This window comes from Lactuca sativa, chromosome 2, assembly GCF_002870075.4.
Source record: "Lactuca sativa cultivar Salinas chromosome 2, Lsat_Salinas_v11, whole genome shotgun sequence".
NCBI lineage: Eukaryota > Viridiplantae > Streptophyta > Magnoliopsida > Asterales > Asteraceae > Lactuca > Lactuca sativa.
Genome location: NC_056624.2, coordinates 97,475,246 through 97,487,605, shown reverse-complemented (window position 1 = coordinate 97,487,605; position 12,360 = coordinate 97,475,246). Strand labels below are relative to the sequence as shown.

The following is a 12,360-nucleotide window of genomic DNA, read 5'->3' as shown; positions in this document are numbered from 1 at the left end:
TGGAAACAGAGAGTTTGTAACACCGTAAAATTTCATACAAAATTTTCATTTTTAAATTCATATAAATGACGTAACACATTTCACAAAATCTCAATGTATCAATTATCAAAGCACGTGTTCATAATTATTTGAATAAAATCCAGGATCCTCAAAGCATAACTCCTTCTCTGGTGTGTACAATCAAGTCAACGTCTTCCCGTGATCCTGAGAAGTACCTGAAACACATAACACATAACGCGGTAAGCACGAAGCTTAGTGAGTTCCCCAAATACCACACATACAAGTCATTAGCCACTCTAGGCTATAACTCTGTAAGACCCTCTAGTCAATGTGTCTCAGTGGGACCCTCTGGTCCCACAACTCAGATGGACCCTCCGGTCCCTCAGCTCAGTAACTCAATAAAACACAACATACATATCACAAGACAATAAGTAGAATATCTCAATACACAGATAAGCAGGATATCTCAATACACAGTATATACACATAAGATCAACATATACACAGATTACTATAATAGCATAAGTCACAAAGACAGTATGCACGATAATACATATCACATTATAAACAAACAAGACCTTCTGGTCCATAATGTACTAAGACCCTTCGGTCTACAATGTACAGTGACCCTACGGTCAATAATAAACTAAGACCCTCCGGTCAATAGTGTAAATAAGACCCTCTGGTCATCAACAAGAATAAGACCCTCCGGTCACACACAAATTACAACACAGGTAAGTATAGTGAGAAGACTCACCTCGGATGGCGAACAGATCCTATAAATGTTGCTGGTACACTCTGGCTTCTATCACTAAGTCAAACCCACAAATAACCCCATTAGGATCCAAGACCAACCTTCACATTATTAGGTCTAAATATGGTTCACCAATCCAGTCCATAAATGATCCAAGCCCAATGGGCCCACCAAGGCCCTATACCAATTGGGCCCACAAAACGTCCTTTAATGGCCCAACTATGGTCCAATTTTTCAAATTGGGCCCAAACCCTCATATGGGCCTTACCCTAAAGCCCATCTAAATATTCTAATCCACATGATTGCTCTTAGATAGCCCATCAATAGCCCAATCTCCAAAGCCCAATATAAAGGCCCAACAATTTAGGGTTTTCACATAAAATGACGATTAGGGTTAAGTGTTTCTCACTTAACCCATTAAGCCCATTATTCTACTAAGCCATCATATAATAGAATCGTCATGAGTTATATCTTCAGTCCACTGGTCCAAATGCGGGTCCCAATAGGCCCAAACAAACAAACCCAAAATTAGGGTTTTCTAAACCCTAATTAGGGTTTTCTAAACCCTAATTAGGGTTTCTAGCCCAATCACAAAGCAACCCAATCCAATATCAAGTGTTTAGGCCCATTAGGGTTCCACTAGATCGGGAACCACCCACCGCCACCACGGGCGGTGGTGATCGGCGGTAGCTCATGGCGTCGGGCGGCGGCAACCACCATTTCCAATGGTGGTGGTGGTGGTTCCCACCCAAAAATCACACATACCACTTCACACATAATAAACACACACCCATGGCCACCTCCCGCGGTGGCTGGTGGCGGCCAATGGTGGCAGAAAATGATAATGGGTGGCAGCCACCTCCTCACGGTGGTGACAGTGGGTTCTCGGCCACAAATGCACACAATCCACACCACAAAATATCGAAAACAACCATTACAATCAACATAAGCACCATCATCCTCCACTTGGCATCAGATGTCACTGGAAAATGCAACAGTGGCACAATCAGCCACCTCTTAGGTGGCAGCGACGACTCCGAATTCACACTCGCAGAAGAACGAGAGAGAGAAGGGGCAAGGATGGGTTACAGGTGAACTAACCGTGGGTTTCCGGTGACTCAAGACCCAAACATGACGACCCAACGCCTCCTTCTGATTGGCATAACTCCCGGCTGATCCCGGCGTCACTGGCAGCAAGTTTTGGTGGCGGTTCTTCAACGACATGGTAGCGAATGGCGGGTGACACAGCAGGTGGCGGTGACTAGGAGAGCTTGATGGAGGCGGCTGATGAAGATTAGAAGGGTGTTTGGCTTAGCTTTTAAAAGCCTAAAAGTCCTTTTTGGAAAAGTTGTAAAAAGTCAGGATTTCCTGACTTTTCCAAAAAGTTCATTTTCCTTGTATAAAAACTCCAAAAGTAACTTTTAAAATCAGCTTTGCCAAACATCTTTTGCATTTTTTTTCTTTTTCAAAAAGGACTTTTAGACTTGAAAAGCTAAGCCAAACACCCCCTAGGTTTAGGGTTCATATGCTCCAACGAGAATGAAAAGGAGTCACCGCCCAATCCCGTGCCTTCATTCAAACATTTGATCAGTTTTACAACATTAGCCCCTCCCCTACAAGATTTTTCAAAACTAGACCATAAGTTACCATATAGCCTTTGATTCTATAATTTCCTTTCATTTTAGGTCCAAAACTTACCATTCAGTTCCTGAGCCTTACAAATCTCTTCAAATTAAGTCTCAATAATCTACCAACTTCTAAAATTGTATCAATTGGCTCCCCAACACCAACACCCCGCTAAATATTATTTACTTTAGGATTATTATTCAAATTAAGTCTCAATAATCTACCAACTTCTAAAATTGTATCAATTGGCTCCCCAACACCAACACCCTGCTAAATATTATTTACTTTAGGATTATTATTCATAATAACCCTTATCTATCTATTTATTTAATATACGGGATGTTACAAAGTTTCTCTAAAAAAGATAGTGAAAAATGAAGAAAAAAAAACCTTTTATACAAAATAGCTACGAAATCACAGATGAACTGTTTCATCTGCGAACGTATAAGTGCCTAAAGCACATATGTGCTTTAGGCACTTGTACATTTGCAGATAGTAATGCGAAATCACAGATGGACTTAGTCCATCTGCAATTTTAAGGGCTAGTTTTGTAATTTGAGTTTTTTTGGCTATTTTCCACAGTAATTAATGTATTTGGCTAAATTTGCAATTTTCTCAAAAAATTCCATGTACTTTGGCAAAAAAAAATTTGTTGCAAAATCTCAAACTTGTTCAATAGAGTTGATTTTCCTCTTTCTTCTTAGCAAAGTGGTACATGTTTTTTTAAATCCACATTCCACCAATATTCCACATTTGACTTGACTCAGACATGAGAGAAGCGGGAGATCTAGCCGACACAAGGTGTGATGAGGAAGAGTGCTCAATTACTTTCGATTTTTATAAGCTACGCAATGATTTAAGCTTCATTCATGAGATGAAATTTCACCTATACACATACATACATGAACGAATCAAGATTGTTTTGAGGAACAAAGATCAAAATTTTCATCACCGTGCTTGGTTTTCTTGTTTTTGACAAAGCAAACCATTATGCAAAAACATAGATCAAAACAAACATGCAAAAATCAGAAAAACAAGAGGGAGGAAATTGATAGGGTTTTCTTGTAGTTGAACGATGGGTGAAGAAAGAGGATGAATGAAAAATTGTTGTACAATCACTCGATTTTGGAGAATCTATTTAAAAGACGTTGGGCCTTGATATAATTTTTTTATTGATGTGTCAAGACATGTAGAACCTTTAAATTCAAATCAATCTCTGTGTCATAAATATATGAACAAAAGCTTCAATATATGCACTCTGATATTCAAGTTTTTGTTAATAATAAACGGATTGAGTGTTGGTTGATTTAGGTTATGTTTAGCACCCTACACCTTAGTTTATTTTTCAATTTTTTTTTAGGTTTTAATGTTTGACAAAAAAAAAACAATTTAAACTAGCATTTGAACGAGCTTATTGTGCTCTTTTTAAAATTCTCCCAGATATATTAAAAATATATATATATTTTTCTACCATATTTTTTACGTCATTTTACATATTTTAACCGGCTTATCAGCTGGTTTTACCAAACGTCAATTTTTTTTATCTGCTATCTTTTCAACCAGTCCGTTTAAGCTTTTGAGCAGACTCTGAGCGATATATTTGTATGATATATATTGTAGAATTTCTGCTCACCATGGAAATTTGACCCATAGATTTGTTCTTAAAACCCCACACAAAGTAATAAAATACTTGGGACAAGTTTGATATTTATGATTTGTCAAGCTTCTTCCACAGATAGAAAGCCCTTCTAATAACTGAATCCAGCGAAAAGCCTTCTGCATATGCCCCAATTGCTGTCAATAGGTTTGTAAATTTCTCCCCATTGTCCTGTATCAGAAAACAATTTTTATTTTTATTTAAAAAAAAAAAGGCTATAAAATGCTCATGGCCACAAAAATAAATATATAGAAAGCACTAGCCTCTGGTTTTTTAAATATGAGATCATTGATGGCAAATGGCACCATGTAGTGTGGAAGATCAGAACGTAAAAGTGCCTATCAAAACATAAGATGTGGCACAAATATAAAAATTAAACTGAAGACTATAATGCCTCATAAGAAAAAGATTGTAAAGTACAATTTTATAATGGAAAAAAAAAAGTACGTTGCTATTTCTTGTATATAGCACAATTTTTTTAAAGCCTCGACACATGCACAAAAGTGTAATGCAAATGGTGATATTCACTTACCAATTCTTTGCTCAATAAAGCCTGCTCCTTATTTGCTATCAAAGCCTACATGTGAAAACTCACAAATCAGGGTTTAGAGTAAAGGACTAAATAGAAGAAATAGCATTATACTTCCATTTATTATTACTCCATTGTATTTTCACTTTTTTTTTCTTATTAAGACACTGTACTTTGAAAATTCTACCCAATTATAGTAGCAGAAATTGCTTTGTTATTTTGATGAGATTGCTATAATTGGGTAGATATTTTATAATGTTGTAAGTTGTAACTAATAAAAAAAATTAAAAAAAAGGTAAGATGCTATAATAAATATATAAATGGAAGCAACAGAACAGATATGGTAGGTTCATTTTGGAATGATAAAAATCACTCTTCATTAATATCATCAATAAGATTATGTCACCTTTTTTATTCGCTCCTCTTCAACTTGATCAACATGTTGCAGCAAATTCTCCAGCGTGCCTTTTAAAAAATGTGGAAGAAATTGAAAAAGTGAAATGAAATATGAAAAAGAAAAAAGAAGTTTTAAAACATGTATTCAGCAGTATTTAATAATAATATTCCTAATTTTTTAAAATATGAAAATTAAGGAGATGTGCAAAGTTTATATACCAAATCTTGAGATTAGCTGCACTGCATGCACATCCCCAATTCCATCAACTCCTGCAAATATGTAATTTTATCAGAGATGACATAAAGCTCATTAATAAGTAGATATAAACATACAATACAAAAAGCCTAATATGATTATAAAATTAAAACCCAGTATCCTAAAAATACCTGGTATGTTATCAGATCTATCACCAACAAGTGACATTACATCAACAAACTGACAAGGTTCTATTGCTCCATATTTTTTAGCAAAATCCTCCATTCCAAATGAAACCATTCTGTAGCATATGAAAATAATATAATAATAATATAATACATGATTCTCTCGATTTTACATTTATAAAAATGAAACAAAGTGATACTAACTCAAAACCACGTGGTGCAATTCGAAGAAGGCGTAATGAAGGAGATAATATCTGAAAAAAGTCTTTATCTGGAGACACAACTCGAACCTGTAACAACAAATAAAAAAAAAGGTAATTAATTTAATTTAATTTGAAAAAAATGGAAGTATGTTGCTATTATGGATGGATAAAGAAATGTTTACCTTGAAGCCATCTTCAACACTGCGAAGAGCCAAGGTCCCGATGACATCATCAGCTTCAACACCAGGAACCTACCTTGAAATGGTGACACATCATCCATCGATACAAGAAACCATAATTTTATTTATAATTTATAATTTATAAATTAATAAAAAGCAATGAAAAAGATGTTATGTTATTGACTTATTGTTACCTCAATGACTTTAATGGACATTGCTTTGATGGCTGCTTTCAGGTATTGAAGGCCTTGCACTATTGTATCTGGAGTTGGTGGACGGTTGCTCTTGTATGCAGGGTAGAGAGTGTGCCGAAAAGTCTGACCTAAAAAAAGAAAGTCAACATTTTCTCATAAGAGAATTACCAATATACCCCTTACTACCTTTCTCATTATTTCCTTCAAGAATTGCATACACAGATTGTTTTGGACTTAAAAGTAAAACATAACTTGTACTTGTTCTCATCCTCTAAGCATCCAATGCAAACAAACTCATACAAAACCATGAATTTGAATTCCATTTTCAAGAACAAATAATCCATGGAATAAAGGGAGGAAAAAATAAATAAATAAATATACCTTTTGCCATAAATTTTTGTCTGGATGACTGAGGCGTATTACCAAAGGAAAAGCCTGAAAATGTTAGTTATCAAAACAGGGCCTATCAAGAAACTTTTCATAGACACAAAAAAAAAATGAAGAAAATCAGTTGCAAGTTTAAGAGGCTTCTAAATTTATGGGAGATAAAATGAAGAGGAAAACAAAAATCACAAGAAGGTTGATATAATTATGATTGACAGAGAATATGCCTAAAGAATTGAAATACTTGCACGAATAGCAATGAAGAGAAGCAAAAGCAGACTCCTTAAGGTTTAAGCCTTACCATCATGATCAAAAACCACCTGCAAATTAATAAATAAGAAATTACAAGTGAGCTTCACGAATCCAGTTTGCATTAAAAAGTTATACCTTAAAGAGAGAGATTGAGAATGCATAATTATGTCACTTCATTAATCTAATACAACAGATGATAAAAATGAGAAGATATATACCGCAACATGTGATGGAGTAAATTCCAAGACATCAATGATCTGTTAAGAAAAAAAAAATCAAAATAAGTATTAAGTCAGTTACATCTTTATTTATTTATTAATAAAAAAAGCTTACACACTTTCTAATGTAAATGCTAAAACTTCTTTGATTGTAATCGTCTGTAGTTTCTAATGTAAAATCTCCCAACACACTTTCTCATTGGTTAAAATAATACTTATTTACTAAAACACTCAACTCTTGATTTCTATTTAACTATCTATACTACAATTTTAATGTCAAATCTCATCTTTTTTCCATGTATTATACATCCTCTGATTTTTCACATAATCAACCTTGATAAGAAATTCCAGCCAAAACTTCATGTTCATATCCACATGCAAATAACATTTGCACACATCAAAACAAATTTAATACAAATCATAAATCAATTGCTTGTTTTTACAATCATTAACTTAGCATGTAGCTCATCCTAATTAAAACCTACGAGTTTTGAGTTAGCATGTAGCTCTTTCATTTGAGGCTCAATCTATGATCTTTTTAGGGTTTGCTCTTAATTGCACAATTCATCATTTCATATTTACACACACACACACACACACACACTTAAAATGAAGAGCATGACTAACGAGTGATAATGCTGTAGATATTGTCATGACCCAATCTCCATTGCCATCCGCATTAGACAAATGCCCATGATGTAACTTAGCTAGCAAGAATAAACACAAAAAAAAGGTTAGTAAGATAAATAAGAGTTTAGTTAACAAAGTGGAAGGTTAGAAACATCAAGCATTCACTGAATTCTATAACAAACAAGTTTCAATTACTTGACTAATAGATTTTCATAGAAGTTAAGGCAATGGATGCATAATTAAGTTAAATGAAGATGAATCATTAAAAATTCTCACCAAGAAGTTTGTAATAAGATCTGTAGATGATAGAAGTGCCATCAATGAGCATCACTCGACCATTTGAAGAATCAATATTTACTACATTATCTGTTTTATGGGAAGAATCAAAGGAAGTGCTTTCTTTTAGTGTTGTTTCTCTTTCAACAGTTCCCAAATCTTTAAGAGAAACAACAGGAGTAGTTCCAGTTCCAGAGAGTTCTGACTTCAAAGAATTTGACACTTTGTGGTAACCCTGGATTCAAGTACATAGATCTTCAGTTAGATCAATATAGTAAGTAGCTTCAACTTGCAGTGTATAATGGTCCTATATAATAGACTAACTTACTCTTCTATAACTGAATAACAAATTGTAGTGCAATCCTTGACATTGGAGATCAAAGTTTCATGTATTTTAAATTTAGTTCCAACAAAACAATAAAGAAAGAGAAATCCTATAACTATGATGTCAGCAGTTATGAAAATATATGAACAAAGTACAAAAATGTTCTAGAAGGGTGCTTACAGTTTTACATATGACATATATCATATATGTTAAGCGCTATTTCATATTTTTAGAATGTGTCAAATGGGTTGGTTGACCCTTGGACTGAAAGACCCTTTTCTACTAACTTTTTCCATTAATTGTGAAACACAATTTTGATAAAAGTACAAAAATACCATAAAAGCAAATGAAGTTAAGCTGCACAACATGACAAACATCGGAACAAAGTATTACATTATTTATCATAAATAGCAACTGCAATTTCATAGCATCATAAAGGCACTGGAGTAAAACTATGTCTAATACCTATCATCCTAATTTAACTTTTTAAGATCTTTAATCTTTTTCAAAGTTAAAGCATGTTTAACAAGAATAAAATCACATTCCAACAACTAAAGATCTTGATTTGAATCATAGGTCTTAAAGATCTGGGTGAAATGATATACTACCATATTACCATATTTCAATCTACTAGTCGAATTGTTTGCAGTCAAAAGAAATGGGCCTTATAGAAATGCCCATGTAGCCCTATCTACTTTCAATCTCTTTGCTTTGCACCAAATGGTATAGAGGCAGATCTTCTTGATGAAAGCCCACATATGCTCCATTTGATAGTTAGTTAACTAATTAACATTTGTATGATTATGGTTCTAAGAGCATTGTACATGAATTAACAATAATAAGAAAACTTCAAGTTCCATGAGAAAATGTGACAACCAGTGAAGCATGATCACCAAACATGGATTTTACCCCACAAATTCACCTAATAGCATATTCCTCCTCTTTTCTGACATTATGCAATATGAATATTGAGTCAAATGGCTTCCCAATTTCCAAAACTGATAGTTTTTCCCAACTTTTTGAAGAAATAGGATTACAATACAAAAAAAAGCGCCCTATGGTTGTTAACTCTTCAACGAAATGCCTAATATATTCACTTTGCTTATGAGGAGTATCATATTCCCCAAAAATGGAAGCATATGAAAAAATGTATCGGATAAAGCATTATATTCGCTCTCACTATATGAGGTAGCATTATAATATATCGAATTATGAGCAATAAGCATAGTTGCACAATAATATACCGAGTAAGACCCCATTACTATATCCAATGTCACAAAACTGTGCATATAATTTGCTGTTTTGCGAGAAATACCTTGGAAAATCGTATACGTGAAGGGGAAACGAGATGATGAGGCGTTCTGGCCCTGTGATTCGCTGAAAAGCTCCTTCCGCAGCAGTAAAGAATTCTGCAAACGTTGTTAAGTAGATGATTGGAGAACTGACAGCAAACCATTTTCAACTGTTAGGCATTTGTGTTTGAAATTCTGAGTAGTAGGGAAGCAGACCGAGATGGTCCGTTGAGGGTTTAATGGTGAAGGTTTCTACTTTCTATCTGCCTCCTAATCCCTCTGTCGAAAAAAAACTGCAGACAACCCCCTTGATTTCTATGAAAGCACAGATGACAGCTGAAGTTTTTCATTTTACGGTTATAACTTATATTTTCAGATTATTATTTTTTTGTTAAACCCTAAAAAAAGTATTTCCAAAATAACCTTTATATTCTTTCAATTTTTTCGTTGTATCCTTTATCAAGTTTTTAGGGCCTCTTTGATTATAGTCTTATTAGGTCTACTCCAGGGGTGTTGAACAGCTAAAAATCTCGGGTTTCGGGTAGAACGGATCGGGTACAACGGGTATTTCCTTAAGAAAATAATACCCGATACCCGACCTATATTGTAATTCGGGCTTTCGGGCTTTGGGTATTCGGGTTTGAGGTCGGGTCGGGTAATTATCGGGTATACCCGAAAATTTCTTAAATGACACTTATTAATCATTTTTTTTTTACATGTTAGTTGATTTAATAAAGAATCGGGTAGGAAAATACTTTATACAATTAACAAGTACATATATAATAACAATACAAATCATTATAATATGTTATGTACTTTTTTAATTTCATTCTGTGCGATAGTGATAAACTGAGAATTATGATGACAGTTCAGGACTTCAGCTTCAACGTTGTATTCCCTTTGCAAGTTTGCGTTGACTGTCGAGCCGTTGTTCATAAGAAGGAAACGAAGGGTTTTGTTTTATTTGTAATGTGCGTACGTGACTGCATTATATATTTGGTATTATTTAAAAAATGAATTCGGGTATACCCGAAAATAAATATTCATACCTAAAACCCGACCTATATTATTATCGGGTTAACCTATTACCCGAATGTTCATACCCGTTACCCGTTCTACCCGACCCATTCTACCCGAATTCGAAACGGGTCGGGTGGGTAGAACGGGTTTTGGGTTTTTTCGACAGGCCTAGTCTGCTCGGACATTTTTGTCTGACACAGTCCGGTCTCCGTGTTTGATTTATGTAAAAAACATCTTTCATTCGGTCCAAAAATAACTGACTCAGTCATGAAAAAGTCCAAAAATAGCTGACTCAGTCATGAAAAAAAAGAAACCGACCAAGATCATTCATCTTCTTTTCCTTTATGTGCCCTTCTCCTTCTTTTTCCCTAGTCAATCAAACTCATGTGTGCGTTGTTCATATCACCGGTAATCATCATCTCTTCCTCCAACAACTCCCCCTTTTTTCAATTTGTATATATTTAATCATTTAGTTTTTTATTTGTCCATATCTTTTTATTGAACTCGGTTGAACCGTTCAAAAAGCATTTTTATGATCTTGTATCGTAGGTATAATCGGTTTCATGCATTCTTAGCAGCTTCTGTCATCATCTTTAGCGAAACATTATTTTTCCGACGACCAATAAGACTATGAGGTGTGGTGGCATTTTTATCGTCGGTATTCCGACGTGACTATGTTTGCCATGTGGCTAAGGATGAGAATTTGGCCTAAAAACCCAAACCGAACCAAATTAGGCTCGAACAAGCAATTCGATTCGATTTTTGGGTATCTATATTATGCTTATTCAGTTCTCGGGTTATTCGGTTCGAGTTACCCAAATAAAAGCTTATTCGGTTCTAAATACCCAACCTGAAATTGAAAAGTCATTTAATTTGAATCCTCATTACTTTCCATCAGTAGTCGCTAGTATATTGCTTCATAACTATATCTCAAGATTTTTGTGTTTGGATTTTACATTCTTATATGTCAATAATTAGTTATTGACAAAAGATAATGAAATGACTAAGTGATCTAGTAATTAACCAGTGATCATTACAAACCAACGGACAATAACTGTCAAAACAAAAAGACAAAACAGAAGTCAACTTCTTCTGTTTAAAAGAGACCTTCTGATCATTCTCCTTGTGGACTTCACTATCCTTCGGTAGTGAACACTTCAGTCAGATACATATATATTGAGCTTCGGTAATGAACACTTTTGGGTTCAACAATCTCCCCCTAAGTGACCATAGCTACTGTTTCCTCAGATGTCCAAAGTGTTGTTCAGGAAATCAACTACCTTTTTGAAGAATCTTCGAATAGCAAACATCCATTCAATTTGCTTTACAACTTGCATTTTGAATTCAGCAAAGGCTTCAGGAGTTTCCAAGGCAACTTTCATGAGGCACTTTAGAAACGAATTTAAACAACGATGCTTCTGACTTAATCGAAAGAATTGTTTTTCTTCTGAACCGTCAATCCAGTAGATGATTCCAAATTCAGTAGTATCAGTAACTCCGGATTCCCTTTCTTCAATTCCTTCAATACTTGGATCCATCTCCATAGAATGATCCATAGGGACTAGAGAGTTTATCTCAGAGTCGACAGATGTTATTTCGAGTATTATTCTTTGGAGATAGGTTCTGATGGGAATAAGAGCATTTCTAGCACTCTCTTTTGAAGGAATCCTTCGTTTAGTTCCTTGGCAATGCACAAAAGATCAGCAGGTTTTACGATGGGGAAGTCAGCTTTAGTGAGGTAGTATTCTTGTTCATTCGATCTTTGAAGCTCATAGGAGCAATAGGAAGTTGATTTGTATGAACGAGACTTGAAACCGTTGACCTTTATAATGACTTTTCTTGACCATGTTATGTCATAGATTTTCTGCTGATGCTTGGCATAAAAGTTTGATAATATCTTCCTTTCTCCGTATAGAGGTTCACTATTTGGCTTGAAGGAAATTGAAGGAGGGAATATGGGAAATTAATATCCATTCAGAGAAATAGGGATCGAGGTCCCAATCATATTCTAAGCTTGAAGGAGCATCAAAAGATTCATAAGGAG

The 12,360-nt window shown here is 34.7% G+C and overlaps 1 protein-coding gene across 2 annotated transcripts; it reads right to left on the bottom strand.

The window, feature by feature from the left end:
• Nucleotides 1-3,968: 3,968 nt before the first annotated feature.
• LOC111911668 (uncharacterized) lies at nt 3,969-9,620 on the bottom strand. 2 transcript variants are annotated; one of them, XM_023907421.2, is made up of 15 exons: nt 9,320-9,619; nt 7,680-7,914; nt 7,401-7,480; nt 6,774-6,812; nt 6,605-6,623; nt 6,301-6,354; nt 5,920-6,047; nt 5,729-5,797; nt 5,548-5,633; nt 5,350-5,459; nt 5,182-5,232; nt 4,973-5,031; nt 4,570-4,614; nt 4,301-4,375; nt 3,969-4,208 (listed from the first exon to the last, which is right to left on the bottom strand). In XM_023907421.2, the coding sequence occupies exons 1-15, from the start codon at nt 9,458-9,460 to the stop codon at nt 4,089-4,091; spliced, it is 1,311 nt and encodes a 436-aa protein (XP_023763189.1). In that variant the 5' UTR covers nt 9,461-9,619; the 3' UTR covers nt 3,969-4,088. The 2 variants fall into 2 exon arrangements, with proteins under 2 accessions (XP_023763189.1, XP_023763190.1); XM_023907422.2 differs by lacking the exon at nt 6,301-6,354 and having other exon boundaries at nt 9,320-9,620.
• Nucleotides 9,621-12,360: the final 2,740 nt, after the last annotated feature.

Excerpts from the sequence above, each read along its gene's own strand:
- LOC111911668 (XM_023907421.2), bottom strand. The coding sequence starts at position 9,460 with ATGGTTTGCTGTCAGTTCTCCAATCATCTACTTAACAACGTTTGCAGA. Across the intron at positions 7,915-9,319 it reads CACGTATACGATTTTCCAAG|GGTTACCACAAAGTGTCAAA; the intron begins GTATTTCTCGCA and ends ACTTGAATCCAG. Across the intron at positions 4,209-4,300 it reads TCATATTTAAAAAACCAGAG|GACAATGGGGAGAAATTTAC; the intron begins GCTAGTGCTTTC and ends TTTCTGATACAG.